The sequence below is a fragment of the Rosa rugosa genome, chromosome 3 (genome assembly GCF_958449725.1).
Source record: "Rosa rugosa chromosome 3, drRosRugo1.1, whole genome shotgun sequence".
In the NCBI taxonomy this organism is placed as follows: domain Eukaryota; kingdom Viridiplantae; phylum Streptophyta; class Magnoliopsida; order Rosales; family Rosaceae; genus Rosa; species Rosa rugosa.
Window position 1 is genome coordinate 37757439 of NC_084822.1, and position 20212 is coordinate 37777650.

The window sequence follows — 20212 nt, forward strand, 5'->3', positions numbered from 1 at the left end:
GTTATTCCTCTCTAGGTTGGCTCATTACTGTACCTCAACAGAAACAAAATTTTACAGTTAATCTGTTCAATCCTTTAAATTATGCTCAGATATTAAGTTGCCAGATTTTAATAAGATCTATAAAGGTCCTGCAAGGAAGCTTTATTTCGCAGAGAGGAAAGTGTTTTGTGATGGTTAACTTCCAAAGAAATTTGTCTTATCATCATTCATTAAGCCTTTTAGGGGCATCGAGTTACATAGTCGATCATGGTTCTCGTAGAAAGGAATTCACAATTTCGCAGACGAGATGATGAATTCTGAGTATACATTCCAAGAAAATAGTAGATGACATGACTTGCTATATAGGAGTACACATGCACCATTCTATATACACATTTGCATGCTATATACACACGTCTCCGAGGAGATTGTCATGCAGCATGTATAGAATTTAAGTCGGAGAAAGGGCTTTTTTTTTTTTCAAGTCAATCAAGTTATTAAAGCAATATCAATAGATTACATTCTAAAAGATAGATCTTGTCAATTAACGTTCATTGCATCGCAGTAACATTATCATCTAAAAGTTCCCACGCACGCATCAATCTCGAAATTATAAGGATTAATTTCATTTTACCCCCATGAGGTTTGAGGGTGTCATCCTTTCACCCTTCTACTCTCAATTTTGAAATTTTACCCCCCAAGCTTTCCAATTTCAGTCAGCCGTGTCATATTTCTCAGATTTCGTCTAAATTGGACGTTAACTCTGACTAGGCCTCATCATTTAGCCCTTCGGCCCTAAACCCGCCCTAGGTCCGCCCGGCCCGTAGGGCCGAAGCCCTACCCGGCCCTTGCATTAGGGCGGGCTGGCCCTACCCTTTCTCAAATAGGGTAGGGTAAGGGTCATGCAAATGAAACCCGACCCTACCCTACGGCCCGACCCGTTTAAGCCTGTTAGGGCCAAGCCCGGCCCGACCCTTTAAGCCCGCCCAATTAAGCCCTAACAATTTTCTATTTTTTAAATATGTTTCTCTTTAGTCTATAACATCCAACTTATCTCATTTTTGTAATTGATTTCCTAATCTTTATTTTCTTTAATTTTTGTTTCCTTTGTTAAACAACAATTAATTTTGGGAGATTTAGAGAGATAGTTAATTGAATATAACCATCTTAACAAATATTTATAAATGTTATAACTTATAAGTTAATTCCAATATATATATTTATATTAAATATGATCAACAAAAAACAATGAGTCTTGTATTACCTATATAACCATTGAGCTGTTCAAGTAAATCCAGAATATGTGTCTGGCCCAAACTCGAGGTTACTTGCTCTAGTTCAAATAGGGTTTATATTAGAGATATTTTCGGAGAATCTTAGGAGATATTCAATCAATGTACGATTATGTTTCCATGTACAACTCTATCTCTATGCTTGTAATCCTCTATATAAAGAGGCTCCTATTATCAATGAAAGCACGACTCAATTCTCTCCCAATTCAGTTTTCCTTAAACACGTTATCAGCACGAAGCCCTAACCCTGAAACAAATAGCCAAATCCTGATTCAAGAAGCTAAAAACCTTGAATCCGAATACAAAACCTTGAAGCCTTTTCTGCCTCCACCTCACACCTTGAAGAACTCGATTCCAGGAGTCCAGAACCGGCGGCGGCACCCCAAGATCCTGTCGGAAACCTACCGAACTGGCCACCGGAAGCTCCATACAACTCGCAGCAAATATTCCACCGGTTCACCATCTTGCGGACCTCCAATTTCCACCAAATTTTGGTAGCAGAAGCCCGTTGATCTGAAGTTTCAGGAACCGGAATAAAACGTCCAAAAACCGGCCTAAAAAGACGTGAACCGGCCACCTGAGCAGCTGCATCTTGAACCGGCAGAAAAGAAAGAAAAGAAGAAAAAAGAGAGAAGAAAGGAAGGCCCAGCCCAGAAGAAGAAAGGAACAGGCCCAGAAGCCCATCGACCCAAGCCCAGAAGCCTGCTGACGTCAGCCCTAGGACCCGCTGCCACGTCAGCACAGGGACCACTGTCACGTCAGCACAGGACCACTGCCACGTCAACTCTCCGGTCAACGCCGGTCAACCTCCAGGTCAATGACTTTTCCGGCGACTTTCCGGTCACTTTTCCGGCAACTTTCCGACAGTTTTCCGGGGAATTTTCCGACCATTTTTTCCTGCCAAATTTTCAGGCGACCTATTTCGAGGTATTTTTTTCTAAAAGTTTCCGTTTTTTTAGAGTTTTTACATTTAATTTCTCTTCTTTTCGGGGACTTGCAACCTCCCTTCTTCTACCCCATTTCTTTATCATAGGGGAGACCAAATTAAGCCGAACTGTGGGGGTTCGTGCTCACTCCAAGCTTGGAGCTTGTAGAGTTCTCCAAACTTAGAGTTTGTTGAGATAAAACGATCGACCGCAAACATCATTGTTTCGATCTAATCCAACCCCTCTTGGAATTGAATTTCTTGGAAGCGACTACGCTCAGAAATTTTATTTGTTTTCGTGGTAGCCTTTTTCGCTCCGAAACTAACCCTAATTTCTTGTTCTCTTTCAGGATGAGTAACCTGAACAAATTGGACTTTGCTCCATTGGGAACAACTGGCTCTGAATATCACAGGTGGGTTCGTGATGTCCGCCAGCATCTCAAGGCCGATGGAATCCTGGATACGATTCTCGAGCCTAGCCAGGACGTGCTAACTGTTGAGCAAGCTCAAGATTTGGAAGCAAATAGAGCAGCCTTAGAGGCAAATAAGGCGAAAGCCATCATCCTAATGACTCGTCATTTGGATGATTCGTTCCAGTACGAGTGTATGAATGAAGAAGACCCCAGAAGGCTGTGGGTCTCACTCGAAGAAAGATTTGGCAACGTCCGTGACTCCCTGCTTCCTGACCTAGAAGTGAGATGGCATCGCCTCCGCTTCTGTGATTTCAAGTCAGTTCTTGACTACAACTCGGAAGCACTTCGCATTAAATCCTTAATGGAATTCTGTGGTAAAGAGATCACAGATGCGATGTTGATTGAGAAGACTCTCTCTACCTTCCCCGTCTCTGCATTGATGGTTGCTAAGAACTATCGAATCGATATTGTTGCAGGACGGATCACAAGGTTTCATGAGCTCATTGGAGCTATGAATGTCGCTGAAAAGCATGACAACATCCTTGTGAAGAACTATAATTCGAGATCCATGGAAATAGAGCATATTCAGGAATCCAATTATAGTCGCGCCCCCTAAGAGAAGGCGCCAAGAGCGAAACCCTAATCTTAGGGATACTTCTGGACGTTTTGGTCTATATAATCGCTCTACTTGGGAAGGTAACCGCCAAAATAGGCGAACACGGAACCGAAGAGGTAAACGTGGAAAGAGAGAGGGAGGAAACGCCTCTGGCCATGTTGGTGGCGCCACCAACACTAAGAGCCATCTAAATGACGCTTTCAAAGCGCCTCAATCAATGGAGTTTGAGCAAAGAGATGTATGTTCTCGATGTGGAGTGTCTGATCAGTGAGCACACATTTGTAGAGCTCGTGAAGAAATCGTCACCGCCTACAAAGCATATTGTGAAGCAAGAGAAGCTCACTATATGAAACAAGAAGATCAAGAAGATGATCTAGAGTGAAGGATTGAAGACTACAAATATGGCTGGGATCAATAGATCGCCAATTCTGTTTAAGCCTTTATTTTTCCAAGAGATGTAATAGGCAATTGCCATATATTTTTGTAGTAAATGCCAATGGTTTAGTCTTTCTTCAAAGTAGGCTCACCCAAAGTAAGTGTGATGTCTAGGAAGGTTCTGAGATTAGTGGTACTTAAGCGAGCCTTGCTCCACGGACATCTCTCTACTCACCTGGTCACATTTATTTTGGAATTACCGAAAGAAGTTAGACGACTACTATTGTTTTGCATTAGCTATCATTTTGGATTAGATTTTGTTTAGTCAAAGAGACAATGATGTAACTCCGTTGGCTTATGAATAAAATTTCGAGTTCTTTATGACTCCATTTTGATTCTGAGCATATGACTTTTGTGACTACGATGGTTGGGCCATCAGTATTAATTCAAGGACATGGAATAGCCCAAGTTCCACTTGACAAATGGCACCTTAATTACTGTCACAAAAACTTTCTACGCTCCTAGGGCCAATCGCACCTATGAATAGCCAACGGATTCCATGCGAAAACGCATGTAGAGAAGGAAATGAGTTCCTTTGCAATACCTCTAATGATTGCGAACAAATACGCATCTTAGAGAAGTTTATGTGTCTTTCTAGTGGATTCTATGTCACTATTCGAGCTATTAATCCAATAAAGTTATGAGAGAAGATCTCTTGGATTTAGACACATATTGGCTTTGTCACGACAGGATAGATCATCCTAGTCATGATATGATGATCCGTCTACTAAAGACTTCACATGGACATCATTTCTTTCGAGCGAAACGAAGCATGAATCAAAAGTTGATTTCTGGACTAAGTGTGACCGATGCAGCTGCCTAGGGCACCGCCTCCGTCCACCACCAGCCTAGGGCTGGCGCAGTCCCTATCCATGATGCCATGGATGGCGTCCATCATGGTGATGGTGCCCTAGGTGATGTTGCAATCACCAACTTGCTTCAAATAGCGTTTCAGACGCTCAGGCCCAACCAAAATTCTCATTGGTTGCTTCTAAAGCCTCTCGCTTGTTTTACAAAGCCCGTTCCTTAGAGAAATTAGGAATGACCGTTCTATGCAAAGGATATGAAAATACTCATTATGTTCTTACACAGAATCCATAGGGATTCTATGGATTGATTCAACCAACTTGCGGACGTTTAAATATCTCATGATATTGGTTGATACGCAAACACGCTGGTCATGTGTTTTGCCATTGTCCACTTGTAATGCTGCTTATGCTACAATCCTAGCAAATATTGTATGACAAGGGGCTCACTCCCCGGATCATCCTATTCCGTCAATTGGACTTGACGATGCTAGCGAGTTTACATCGAAGACTTTCGATGATTATTGCATTGGAACTGATGTTGGACATCACATTCCCATGAACACACCCAAATGGTATCGGGGAAATGTCTACGATGGTAGTCCGGACATTGGTAATGCGCACCAATCTCCTTATATCCGCTTGGGGTGATGCAATATCGCATGCAGCTATGCTAATTCGTCTACGACCCACCGCCACTCAATCTACCTCTGCGTTACAGCTAGTGACTGGGTACAAGTATCGTACTTACACATCTTTGAGTGTGCCATTTATGTGCCAATTGCGCCGCCACAACGCTCTATGATGGGTTCGTACAGACGAATGGGCAACTACGTTGGATTTGAGACTCCAATAATCGTCCGGCACTTAATGCCCTTGCAAGGCGATCTCCTAACCGCTAGATTTGTGGGTTGTCACTTTGATGAGACAGTCTTCCCGTCGTTAGGGGGAGATAAGAACACGGATGTTTAGCAGGAACGACAGGAATTGTCGTGGCCTGTCCCCACTATGTCTCATCTCGATCCCTACTAAAGTGACGAGATCACACATCTGCTGCAAATATGCATTCAAGGAAGTACGTCCCTACAAGAGGACGTAGCGCCACTCTACACGGAGGTAGGCATGGCGCCAACGCCAAAGAGAGTGGCACTCTGGCGTTATAGGCCATGGCCCCAGCTAGGATGTGTGGGAGGCCCGTGGGTTCGAAGAATGTTTTGGCACACTCCAATCCTTTGATCAACGACACTCAAAATCCGTCTCATGAGAATCTTTCGGGTTATGGTTATCGTTGGGGGACGCCTCAACATCAGAACCTATTCCTGAGAATATAGAGCTCTATGAAACTTACACTAGTGTACATGAGACATGGGATAGAAACTCCATCATAATTGATGATGTAGTTGCGTATTTCGTTGCGCATGAGTTTGTTGAGTCAGATGATATCGAACCACGCTCCTTTGATGAATGAATGCCAACGTAGAGAGATTTGGCCTATATGGAAAGATGCGATCCAGGTTAATTTGGATTCTCTAACGAAGAGGAAGGTTTTTGAGCCAGTGATGCCAACACCTCCTAACATAAAACCTATTGACTAATGGGTCTTCGTTAGAAAGCGTGATGAGAAAAAGAGATGGCAATCTCGCGGTTAATGTTTGTGACCGAGGGGTCTAATTAACGATAAGTAAAGAGAGAGAGAGAGAACGACAAGAAGTATAGTGGTTAGTTTCCCGCCTTAACGGGAAACTACGTCCACTTGAATGTTTAACTAGTGTGTTTGGGCCTTGCGGCCCAAGGGGATTACATGAGATGTAATGGAGTGTGTTGAGTTGTGGGAGGAGGCATTCCTTTTATAGGTGAAGGAAGCCATCTCCTTTACATTTTCTTAGATGTGGGACAAGAACCCACTATTCTAGTATAGAAAAGCTATGTTGTGAGGGCAACTTGGCAAGGCCGGAAATGTGGCTTCCCGGCGACATATTTGCCACTTCCGGATACCGTGGCGTAGCCTGAACATAGGGCTATGGGATGCATGTCTCGGTTGGGCCTCACCATGGCTTGTGGGTGTCCCAAAGAGGGTGTTACTTATGCTTGGTGATGTAACCAATCCTCCATGCATAGTGAGAGGTATCTACACTCGCCTTATGGCGCAAGGCTTCTCACAAATGTGGTCCACTACCTCGTAATGGTAGTGGATGTCATTGCACTCCACTACCTTGTCAGTTTGGTAGTTTCCGAATAACTGAACATGCAGCTTACAAATGTGGTCACTACGTATCTATATGGGGATCTAGATACGGAATATACATGAAGGTTCATGGTGAACTTCATTTACCCAAGTCAAGTGGCTCTAGACCACGGAGCGCGTTTATAATAAGGTTGGAAAGCTCACTAAAGTGACTACTTGATTGGGAAGGGATATGCCCACGCGTTTCCATAACAAGTTTCGGATTCTATCGCGGTTCATGTTGGACATGATCTTCATTAGAAGCCCTGAAAGAGTTAAGGGAAACCGCTGAACACTTGAAATCCTATTTTGAGATGAAGGATTATGGGAGAACACGATTATGTCTCGGTTTGGAACTTTAGCATCGTGTCGATAGATGCTTAGGCATTTTGACAAGGTCAAGCCTTCAAGCACCCCCATGATCGTCCGTAGTCTTGATCCTGAAAATGATCCTCTTCGTTGAAAGGATGATAATGAAGATGTGCTAGAGGCAGGAGTGCCTTACTTGAGTACAATAGGCGCATTATTGTACTTAGCTCAATGCACAAGACCGGACATCTCATTTGCCATGAACTTGTTAGCTAGATATAGCTCTGCGCCAACGCGACGCCATTGGATTGATGTAAAAGATATCTTTTGATACTTGAGATGTATGATTGATATGGACTTGTTCTATCCCTACAAAGAGATGATGGATTCGGACCCATCACACACCAGGAACGCCGCCAACACTGGCCTGCGTCCACAATCCCCATCCCAAAACGACATGTGTTTTGGAAGGTTTTGCTGATGTTGGGTATCTCTCTGACCCATACAAAGGTCATTCTCAAACTGGTTAAGTGTTCACCATGGGTAAAGACCGTGATATCTTGGAGGTCTGCAGAACAGACCCTAGTTGCTATATCTTTGAACAATGCAGAGATTATTGCTATTCACAAAGTGGTTCGTGAATGTATATGGATTGGATCCATAATTATGCATGTTCGAAACAATTGTGGTTTGAAGTCTACCACAGATGAGCCTACAAGCATATAGGATAATGCTGCTTGTTTTGAAGCAAAGCTACATCAAAAGCGACCACACCAAGTATAATCAGCAACAACAATCTCTCCTTAAGATCAAAGTGAACTAGGTTCAATATGAGGACAGTGCGGCAGGCTTGGTCACTAAGTCATTGCCTAAATTCCACTTTCGAGAAACATGTTGGTAGCATCGTTTGCTGAAGTTATCCGAACTCCAATGACCGTAGTCGTCAAGGGGAGATGCAGACATCAATGGGAGGTGTCTACATGTATGGTCTCGAAACGTGAAGGGTGTGTTGTGCTCTTTTTCCCCTTCGGCCGAGGTTATTTTTGTCCCACTGGGTTTTTGTTACTCAGCAAGGTTTTTAATGAGGCAACGAGAGGAGCACCATGTTTGGGCAACACAAGGGGGAGTGTTCAATTAAATCCAGAATATGTGTCTGGCCCAAACTCGAGGTTACTTGCTCTAGTTGAAATAGGGCTTATATTAGAGTTATTCTCGGAGAATCTTAGGAGATATCCAATCAATGTACGATTATGTTTCCATGTACAACTCTATCTCTATGCTTGTAATCCTCTATATAAAGAGGTCCCTATTATCAATGAAAGCACGACTCAATTCTCTCCCAATTCAGTTTTCCTTAAACATGAGCAACATTTTGAGATAAAAAAATAAAAATAATATATTTCTTTTTGTTAAACAAATTAAGGCCCATTTTGGCCCTATTCGGAAGGCCGGCCCTTTCGGCCCTAGTGGCTCGGGCCTTTCGGGCGGGTAAGAGTTAACATATTTAAGCCCCGGCTCGACCCTACCCGGCCCTAAATTTTGTTGACTTTGACTAGGCCCGACCCAGCCCGACCCTAAGCCCTAAAATTTAGGGTAGGGCCGGCCCTAGCCCGGCCCATGATGACCCCTAACTCTGACGATCAAACCCATTTCAAGGGCTAAAAGGGTAATTTCAACATTAAAAAAAAAAACCCCATGGCAAAAAAAAAAAAAAAAAAAACTTTTCTTCTTCCTCACCCCCCTGAGGAGCTTCCTTAAGGAGAAACTGAGCAAAATTACGGTCACTAAAACTCAACGAACAAAGATTTGGGCAATCAATCTCAATGCTCTGCTTGGATTCACTATCATAATCATACCCAAGCGCTAGCTTCTTAATCCTACTGCTACATATATTCAAATTATTCAATCCCACACAGCTCCGGAGCTCCAAGTCCTCGAGATTCGGACACCCCGAAATCAAATCTCGGACCATCTAATCCGTCAGATCAATTCGTTCGATAAAAATCTCAGCGAGCAGAGATTCATGGCGGACATGTTCGCCAGCAATGTGAGGAAGCAATGCGTGAGCCTCAAGACTTCTACACATCCACTTCTGAGCAACGAGAAATGAAAATCATGAAACCAAGTGTCTCCTTCATGGTAGTTATCATCGATGAAGAACTCAAGGTGGGGCTGACGCGCCTTGAGGCGCGTGACGGCGCAGCGGATCCAAGAGTCGACGTGGATGTGGTAGCCTTGGTGGAAGATGAAGGAGAGGCGGAAGGTTCGAATGGGAAAGTCGTGGTGGAGAAAGAGAGCGCAATTGACGAAGTCGGAGAAGAATTGGGCCTAGGCCTGGGTCGGGTTGAGATCTGATTCGGGGGCCGGAGGGAAGAGGTAGTAGGAGAAGTTCAAGGAAGGAATGAAGGACCAGAGGGGTCGCCATTTGCAGAAGATGAGAGAGGTGTTGACGGCGTTGAGGGTGGGGAGGAAGGACAGGATGTGGAGGGGGATCTCTTATGGGAGGTCGTTGAGGCTCCGGTTAGGGCTGCGGAGGAGTCGATCTTGTTGGCTTTTGATTTCGATTTTTGGGCTTGCAGATCTGAGAGAGAGAGAGAGAGAGAGAGAGAGAGATTTTGAGAAGAGAGAGAGAAACCCCTGAAAGTGAAAGAGAGAGTGTTTTTTTGTTTTGTTTTTTTTTTGTGTTAAAATGACCATTTTCGCCCTTAAAGTGGGCCCTATTATCGGAGTTAACGTCCAATTTGAACGGAATCTGAGAAATAGGACACGGCTGACTGAAATTGGAAAGCTTGGAGGGTAAAACTTCAAAATTGAGAGTAGAGAGGATAAAATGATGACACTCCTAAATCTCAAGGGGGTAAACTGAAATTAATCCTAACAATATACCTTGCTAATTACTCATATATAACTTATCCGGCAGTATCACTATAATTGGATTCCTTGTTCTTTCTCCCAACAAGTTCAGTTAAAGCAACTAAAAAGTTGGTGCTATGAGAAGGTGTATGTTGTCAACTTGTCATGCAGGTAAGTTATTGCTGCTATATTAAGCTTGAAATGACAAAAATAAAGCTTGATAAAGGGGAGAATTAATAATGCAGAAACAAGAGAGATTTTATGATAAGCAGGCTATTTATTAATCAATTTAGCTAGGGATTTTATCGATGTGAAAGCTTTTATAATTTTGTTTCTGGATTAAGTGTTGGATGGGATGTGCATGCTCTATAGATTATGGACCCATGCCTTTGAAATCCTTTCTAATCATTTTTCATGGTGGCTGGGTGGTCTGGTATATTTCCCGACGTATACAAACAAAAGAGTTTTGGCTGCACGATGAGTTTTGTCGGTAACAAATGGTGAATTATGACCGGGTATATATGATCGATAGTCTGTTGCTCATAAATTCATAATAACGTGACAAATAGTGAATCTGTGCATATGAAAAGATATGCCAAATAGAGACAATGCCCGAAGCTTAGGTCTTAGATAATGCCATCAATTACTTGCCTAAGAATGATATATATTGGCTCTCGTTGTCTCCCAAAATGATTATGCACTTTGTTTTCCAGCCATAACAACCAAGGGTGTAGCTACAACAGATTTCAGTGGGCTACAACCCACCTCAAATTTTAAAAAAAAACATTAATTTGTAGTTTAATTTTAATTTAAAAATTTAAATATTAAAAAGTAGCCCACCCAAATTTCTAAACTTAGCTCCTATGTTATTTGACTTATTATTTATTGGGCAAACTACTGTTTAGTCCCTAAAGTATGCATTCGTCCTCGTTTCAGTCTCTGTCTTTCTAATTTAATCCCAAAAGTCCATGAACTCAAAATTTGAATGCCAACTGGTCCATTCCGTCCATTTCTTCCGGTTGCTTGATGAGGTGTCGGTTTTGTACTTTCCAGCTTAGCGCCACGTAAGACACTGATTTTATAAAGTGACGAAAATGCCCCTGCTTTAGTTTCTTCCAAACTTTCCTCCAAAATGGTATAGTCTCCTGAGAGAACTCGAGGAGAGAGAAAGTAGATCTAGATTTCTCTCTCTCCTCTACCATTGAATATCTCGGTACCACCGTGCCTCACCTCCACCACCACGGTGTCCACCAGTCTCTGGCGACTCAAACCCAGCTCACACATCGTCCGGAGATGTCGGAAAATAACTCACGCGCCAACGGAGCAATACCCAGAATTGCTTTGGACACTGATTATACACATTTATATGCGTGTAATTATATCTAAAACACTATAAATAAGTAAATCCCCATGTCAATTAATATGTAATTAATCCATTTTTATTTACTTTGTAGAAAATAAGCAGAGTTGAGAATTTTGGAGGAAAATGGTGCAAAATTGGAGCTAATTGGAATTTCCGATAAAAGGACGAAATAGTCAAAGCAGGTCAACATGGTCAACGCCATCAAGGGAGCGGAATCTAATTGCTTCCGAAAGTATTTGCGGAAATGCATTGAGAAGAAAGAAGAAAATAGAAGAAAGAGAAGAAAAGAAAAGAAAAAGGAAGAAAAAAAAAAAGGGGTTGTTTAATTAATTAATCAATCATGGTTTGGCATGATTAATTAATTAAGCAAATGGGTAAGTGGTTTGGTTTAAGGCTGCAGCACGTGGGCTCTGAATCAATTAGCAAGAAGAGAAGGACTCAGAAGGCAAGGCACCTCCATTCACCATGTGACACGTGGCATTTGTCCTCTTCAATTCCAATCACTCACACGAGCCATTCCCTTACTTCTTCAATCCCAACCGTCAACTCCTCATCTCTCTCCACTACCTTAATTATCCTTCCTCCTTCACACGAAAGCAGGCATATATATTGATTCCTTCACCTCACCCCAGCACACAGAACCTGCAGTAGCCGCACCAGCACAAACAGGGCAGCCCTTTGGGCTGCTCTCTTCCCCACCTTCCTCCTCCATTTTCCCTCTTTTATTTATAATTTCTTTTGAGATTTAAAGAACTACTCACACAAAACTTCAAGAATCTATCAAGGAGCTCAATCTCTACAAGATTCAAGTTTTGGGTATTTTGTGGGGTTGTAATTCAAGGCTAGTCATGCTAGCTTCCTAGCTATTTGTGACTATCTTTGTTTTCTCCTACACTTTCTCTACTCTTTGCTATTTGAATTTTGTAATTTTGATGTTCATGAATATGGGTTGTGAGTAGTTACTTTTGGGAGCTAGCTAGGGTTTCTAACTCTAGCTCAATTTTGATGTAATTGACATATTTTTCAAGTGATAAATAATGTATTTTCATATGGGTGCACTCTAATTACTATGCTACTTGGTTCTTGATGCATGAATTTAGGGAATTAACCACTCTCTTTGTTATGTGTTGAGATTTGTGATGTGTGATACAATTGGTGGTTCTTTTGTTCACTAGCTTCATGTAATTAGTGTGGTGTGTCAAGTAGTTGCTTAATCGAGAATGAATGATTACTTAAGTTTCTATTTTCTTGTGCCCTTCACCTTTAATCCTAGACGTTGTGGCCCTAACAAGGCATAATGATTAGGGTTAGAGAGTTCATTCTTGCCTTAACCGGAAGAATGGATACCAAATAAAAGAAATTGACTTAGTGGCCTTAACCGGCATTAGGTAGAGAACTAAGCAATCGTTAAATTTTAGGTTGTAACTATTGCATGCTTAAATCCCTAATTTCTAGAGCTCTAGGCCTTTAGTTCATGTTTTGGTAGCCCTACTAAGGTACTAACTCATGAATTAGAGAGTTCATATTTGTCCTAACCGAAAATGTGAATACCCTTAAGGAAATTCGGCTTAGTGGCCTTGACCGGCATTAAGTACGGGATTTGGTTCTCATGAAAATATGTTTGTTTGCTTGAAATGTGTTCGTTGCATTGAAATTGCTAGAGAGTGATCCCTAGTACCCAAACCTATCTCTCTTTTATTTTTATTTTCTTTGTTTTTAATTGTTGTTGTTAATTTAGTTTTTGACTTAGTCTTTTAGAAAATTACAATCACAATTTTGAATCATAATTTCTACCTCATTGTAAATAGCCATCACTAGGCTCTTAGTTTTGATTAGGCTTTGGTGCAAACCAAAACCGAGCATTGCTAAGGCTTGGTGCCTTAGAATAGTATTTTTATTTTTTTTCTTTTTTTCTTTTTCTTTTGTTTGCTTAGTGACTTTAGTTCCGACTACCCAAGGATTGTGGTTTAGCCACTAATCCCCGTGGTACGATAAACTTTGGGCTCAATATTTCCCTATCTTGACAATGATACGTACGCTTGCGTAAATGTGTATTCAAGTCAGACACCCAAACCTTTCTGGGTGTCTGACTTCTCTCTCTTCTGGAGCACCCGGCGAACCCAAATCGCCACCAACGACTCATCTCTTCTCCAAGTTGTCACCACCACCTCCTATTACCGTGAATTTCTTCAACCTGCAAATTTCATGGTATTTGGTTCGTAGAGGAGAGAGAGGATGGGAGAGAAAGAAATCGGTGCCTGATTTTGTATATTCGTGGTCGATAAGCTCCGGTCAACCCCATGGTTCACCACTGCCACCATGATATTTGCGAGCCTTTGGTTGAGTCAACCCCGACCATCGCATCGTCCGGCGACGCCAAAAGCAGCGCACACACTCCCGGAACTCCAGCACCTAACTTCACCTCCCGAAGCATTTCTCCCTCCCGGAAGCTCATCCCGACAACACTCGTTCACCTCGGCGACCTCAACTCTCGACGACTCATCGACCAACTGCTAGCGACTTCTGTACCCTACCGGCACCGCCTATCTCGTTGGCTCTTAGTGATTAGGCTATGAGCGACTCAATATGTGTTGATCGATGGCAATATTATCAGCTCTCAATGTTGATTGTAATGGGCATCCACATCCTACCGCCGTACCATTACCCTTCTCCTCTTCATCCCAATCTGAGCAATTGCTCAATACACCCACGATGGCTTTCCTCTTTGCTTTTGATTGTTTCGATTTCATGTTTGTTATTTGCTATGGTAGTCAAACTTACCATTTTGGAGGAAAGTTAGGAAGAAACTGAAGCAGGGGCATTTTTGTCACTTTACAAAATCAGTGTCTTACGTGGCGCTGAGCTGGCAAGTACAAAACCGACACCTCATCAAGCAACCGGAAGAAATGGACGGAATGGACCAGTTGGCATTCAAATTTTAAGTTCAGTGACTTTTGGGATTAAATTAGAAAGGCAGGGACTGAAACGAGGACGAAGGCATACTTCAGGGACTAAACAGTAGTTTGCCCTTATTTATTTTATTTTTTAGTCAGATATATGTTACTTCTTTTGAGAAGCAAGTTGATCATTTATGAATCTAATGTACCTCATCATGATGTGCTAAAGAATGTGAATACTCTTTCTGAGTTATATTAAGAATTTTTTGAAACAAAAAGAACACAGAGAAATCAAATGATTGATCGGTTAATTCGTTTTGTTTTGACTTTGCTAGTTTCTACAGCAACTACAGAACGAGCATTTTCAGCTATGAAACATATCAAAACAACATTCCGCAACAAGATGAGAATGACTATTTAACTAATAATATGACTATCCACATTGAAAAAGAGTTAGCTGAGAATTATGATACAGATTCAATAAATAGAAATTTCGCTTAGTTAGGAGCGTAGGGTACAATTTGAATATGTATGTAATTCTGTCTTAGGCTTTTGTTATCAAATTTCTATCAAATGTTATAATGTTAATTTTCTTGGATCAGTTAGCTATTAATTTGTTTATTTGATATGTGTTTAATCTATGATGTGGTTTAATTTAAGAAAAAAATAAAACAGGTTACTAGCTTAGAAAAAAAGATTAGTAAACTTTTATTAAAATATTTTTTTAGCCCATCTCATTCTAAAATCCTAGCTCCATCATTGGTAACAACACACACGGAGACCTCAGTGTATAAGTCTCTACTACAAGTGCAAAACTCGATGTCTCGATCGATCAGCTAAACTAGCTAGTGGCTGCTTCACATACTTGAGTATGAAATAAAGCACATAACTTTCAAGATTAAGCCATATCTTGTGCAAGCCATGAAACCCATAAGCGTCTAATAAAGAACATGGCGATTGAATAGAGTCCATATATTACAACCTTCTTCTTTTTCTTAATTATCAATATAACTTTCATGGACCCTGCAACATTATATGCATTTTCAGAATTTTTGTTATTGGGATGATTGAAACTGATCTTATTTTATAAATTCATCCATAAGTATGAACACATAACTCAGCTAATTAGCAGACTAATTATCCGCAATCCTTGTCATCACCTTTACCTGTGTGTTGAGGCACCTTATGTAATGGGCAGCCTCATCCAACAAGCTGCAAGCATCCATGGCTTCGCCACCAGGTACGAACTTCCGAAGCTTGTTGATCTCCTTACAACACTTGAGCTTCTTTTTCTTCTTTATCTTCTCCCCTAAGCATTTCTTTTTCATGCTAACTCTTCTGGCAGATGAATTAGAAGACCGGGATTGTCTGCTTCGAATCTTGAGAAGCAAAGCACGACTCCAAGCTCTTCTAGACCCCACAGCTGAAGCCATGGATGCATCAGCAGCAATTCTAATTCTCAGATATCGTCTACACATCTCCCTAGGAGAAGATACAGTTTGTGGCGGTGATGATGATGATGATGGTTGCCTGTTTAATCTCTTCAGGGCTCGAAGAAACCCTAGTGTGAACCTAGATTTCAAACTGGAACTGTTAGGCCTCGAAGACGAGTGCTGAGAATTCATGGTGGCTAAGGTAAGGATAGCTTTTGTTGCTAAATATGGTTTTGAGAGTTGGTTTTAACAAAAGACCAACCACAGATATAGATTTTGTTTCTGACACAAAGGGTCCTTACTCCTTTGGGCTCTCACAACTCACAAGGACAAAAGGAGAATCAGTTCTGACACAATATTGTATATATGTTCGTGTGGGTGAGAGAAATAGAGCTTTGAAATTGGGAGGGTATAAATAAAAAGAGAGGAGACTAGCTAAGGCATCAATTCTTTAGGATACTACAAATAATTGCATTAAATATTAATCATACTTTTTTTTTTTTTGAGAAACTTATTCTCTATATGCGCCATGACAATATCTAGTGTTTTTTTTTTTAATAGAAATTGATATCATTAGGATCAATAGCCCGACATTCAGCCAATGGCTAGAGTCTAGCTGCACTTACAAAGAGATAGCCGGCAAGAAAATCCGGAACCTTAATCTAAGCAAAGCAAACTCATTACAAGTAACTGATAAGTTCGCTATAATTAGCGAACTTATAGACAAAGAAACTCCAAAGTCTTCTAGGGCAAAATCATATTCTAACCTCCCATTAGCCAATCACGCAATTGTGGTACCAATAGAAAGCCACTTCCTAGCCAACAAATAGGAGCAACTCCTTATCCATAAGCCGCTTGAACGCCAATCTTGTTCCAGATAATTACCAACTCCAGCAGAAGTTATGATCCGAAACGATTGGTCCTGGACCATAAGTCGACCTGAAAGCCCAAGAAAGTCCACATCTCAGGCCAGGCCCATCTTCAGCACTAAGTGACAAATGAGGGTGGCAAGACACCCTCCCTACTGGCCCACAGCATGGAGCCCATCAGCCCAAGGTTAGACCCAAGCCCAAGAGCCCAGGCCCAAACTCGAGCAACAAGGACAACAACCCTAGCCCGTATTGGCCAGGCTGCTGCTGCCGTGTTCCGCCCCTCCGGTGGTCGCCCGGTCCACCGCACCATCAGATCCGGCAGAAACTCCGAGCAGAGACCGTTGACTACCCAAGCCGTGCACCCGGTACTTTAGTTCCCAACGCAGCTGGCCTGAAATCTGCTCCCAGCGAAGATCGGCGAAGCGAGCCTAGTCCAAGCCGGGAGAAAACACCACCGTTTGATCTGCTTCTGTGCTACAATTGGTTGAACCAATCGCAACTCGTGTTCAGATCTCGTCTGTCTCTCCACAAAACCACTGACCTCGCCTTGGGCTCGAGGCCGTAATCTCAGCGCCGTGCACGACCAATCTCGGTGTCAAACACCGCTGCTCACCTCCAACGGCGGTGCTGCTAAAACGCGGCTAGGGGGAAAACCCTAGCAGAGCGTTTTCTAGATAAGAGAGCCAAAAATCTCTTGATGATGACCAATATATTAGAGGCCAATATGGGGCAATATTATATTTTATAAATTAACTATAGTATCCTCTGACAATATCTAGTGTTGTTTGATGACTTGTTAATTAGATTTATTGTTTGTATCGCATATTTATTTATTCTTTTTATTATTTATTATTGAAGTAGTTCTTTATATAATATTTGGCTTGTACAAAATTCGTAGTTCCTGATCAAAAAAAAAAAAAAAAATTTGTAGTTTGAAATTAAAACTCATATTCTTATAATTCCTTATCCAAAAATAATTAACCCTAAATTATGAACATCGGGAACATGTCAAATAACAATTCGGACAACCAAAACATTATTAAATTATTTATCTTTTACGATATTTTCCTGTCTTTCTTTTTAATTTTCGATCTTGAATTTGTAGTTAGGAGGTGAAAATTATAAAAGAGGGTTTTGTGGGGTTACTGAGGGCCAACCACCATATGAGCGCACATGGTTCCATTACCCACTTGGATTAACGTGGGGCCTTAATCAATTTCCTCTCAATTAGTTAGCTTTATTCTTTCCCAGTAACTCCATGTATACCTGATTACGCTATCCAATTAGCATTTAAAATCAGTATTATTAGGTTATTGGTGACCAAATGGTGTTGGCAAAGGGTATCAGTTGGTGCTAAACCATCAAAGCACCACCACTAATTCACATAATGTAATATAATAATGGCAGCGACGGCAGTCCGGCCTTTATGGCATAAAGACGGTGCTCAAGGCAAAGCAATGAAGGGTAATTTTTTTTTTTTTTTTTATTGTTCAATCACACGGTGTCCTCAAAGGCTTCTTAGGTTCAGAGACAAATCCGTACTCGGAAGATCTTGCCAAAACGCTTCCTCCCCCCTGGCCACCAAGAATATATTGGGATTTAACTCCAATAAGTGTCGGCAGGATTCGAACCCGGGTAATGGAGGTTCCACACCTGGAGGCTCTTACCAACTCGACCACCTGTGATGGTTAATGAAGGGTAATTGTTCTTTCATCCCAAAGGATAATTATAATGTTAGTCTCTAAATTGTTGCTCGATTCTCACCCTAAATTTAGTCTACGAATTTAGTTTTTAATTTCATAATCTTTGGAAGTAACATGCATGTTTAAACTCCTACGAGCAAAAGCAATTGAAAATTGTTATTTAGTCCGAATTTTGCGTTTAATTATATTTTCAGGACTGGATATTGAGACAATGAGACTTATTTAGTTTGAAGCTTAGAACAGTGAAAACTACATAATTAGAGAGCATCTCAATATTGCCTTGTCTCCTTTCCTTAAAATATAGACAAACGCATGCAACCATGCATGGTGGTAGTTGAAGGATCACATGGCTTCAACCAAATGAGTATTTCAAAGTGCTGTCTATATATATGCCTCCAAATATTTATGGGTAGCTCCAATATTATCTATCATGAAGAAAGCTGATCTTTAAATCCACGTGCAGGAATATTATAGTATCGATTAATCGTTTAAAAGAATCGTTGGATCATAAGAAGGTTGACCATTACATAGTAAAAACTACCTACTATATATATATAGAACTGTATTCCACTTCAACTCCAGCACGCAGTGATATTTCTATTAGAAAATGAAAGAAAGATCGGAAAAGGAATATTTGTAGTTTTCACCATCGAGAAGAAGCAATAAAATAAAGACTTAATTATTTGTTAATACTTTGAGCATATGACCTTAAATAACTTGAAAATAACAAAATGACAGATATGCATGCATTGCCAAAAGGAACACTGCAGGGATTGGAGCTTTTCAACTAGAAGGAATAAGAACAATGATGCATTAGCCATTAGCTAGCTTCTACTATTGCTCTAGTACTACTGGCTTGGAGGACTAGTGATCGATCAATAGCTAGCCGAAACAAGAACATGCGTGGGCCTTGTTTGCCTAGCTATGACACGACATAATTCCTCACCAAGTTCTAGAATTAGACAATTTAACCAACTCATAATCAATAATATATTAAGCTTAAGCATGTTCAAATAAGCTGGATCAACATGTGCCTAGCTAAGCTAGCTTAGCTATCGACCTCTCAATTAATTAGTGTTGTTTGGACGTCCACTGAGTTTATGGATCCATGCTGTCTCAGTCATTGGTGTGTTGCATCCTCATTCATCACACAAAAGGAATTTGATTAAACTTTTTGTTGCAGTATATAAACTAATCTTAATTTGGCCACACATAATAAGAATAAAAGCTCACAAGCTAGGGTTTGAGGGTCGATGCATTTGTAATGCTGGATTGTACTCTAATAATCTACAGAGTTGTTTTAATAAGAACCCTAATTAGTTCTCTACCTAGCTAGTTCAGAAATCGAATGCCAATATTTTTTATTCATACTCTTCTTCGCCTCTTCAAATTCTAGGTAACTATACAACAGGTTTCATAGTTTTATTGTTGCCGTCACGTAGCTACTGGTCAATTAAATTTAAATCTCTATATAGTGCTTATTTTCACATGCAAAATCTCTATATAATTACATTGAGGTTATAGGCTTAGAGCAAGGTTCCAAATTCATTAAGGGAGTTGACTAATTATATGAGGTGTATATTAGCTTAACTGTCATAACATCCGATTTTATTGAAAAATATTTATGCATAGTGTTGACAAATAATGTTGTGCATATATTTTCCCTCTGAAAAGTTGAATCCTCCTTGGCATTACTAGATCCAGACTTAGGGTTTGTCTCTTTTGAGTCAAAAGGCCAGTTTAGCGATGAGAACAGCATGTTTGCGACCAATTCGTACAAAGGAGCGGATGTTTTTTGCAGATTTGGTAGCACCTTATTTATCAGCAAGAGAGTCGTCTTGGCTAGGGTTCAAGGTTATTTAGGTTTCTTGAACTCGCTCAGCCTTTCTATTTAACCAAAGATTATTCGACTAATGAAGTGTTTCTATTTAACCAAAGATTATTCGACTAATGAAGTGCTACTCAATCAATTCAAGTACCCGTTGTATTGGTTATATTGCTCTTATGCATATAATTAATTAATCCCAGATGTAGCTATCAGATATGCTTTAAAGTTAATGTAGTTTAATTATTAGTTAGTTTTCTTTCGTTT

The 20212-nt window shown here is 40.8% G+C and overlaps 1 protein-coding gene across 1 annotated transcript; it reads right to left on the reverse strand.

The window, feature by feature from the left end:
* Nucleotides 1-15036: 15036 nt before the first annotated feature.
* LOC133739389 (transcription factor IBH1-like) lies at nucleotides 15037-15953 on the reverse strand. The gene has a single exon (XM_062167169.1). The coding sequence runs from the start codon at nucleotides 15735-15737 to the stop codon at nucleotides 15246-15248; it is 492 nt and encodes a 163-aa protein (XP_062023153.1). The 5' UTR covers nucleotides 15738-15953; the 3' UTR covers nucleotides 15037-15245.
* Nucleotides 15954-20212: the final 4259 nt, after the last annotated feature.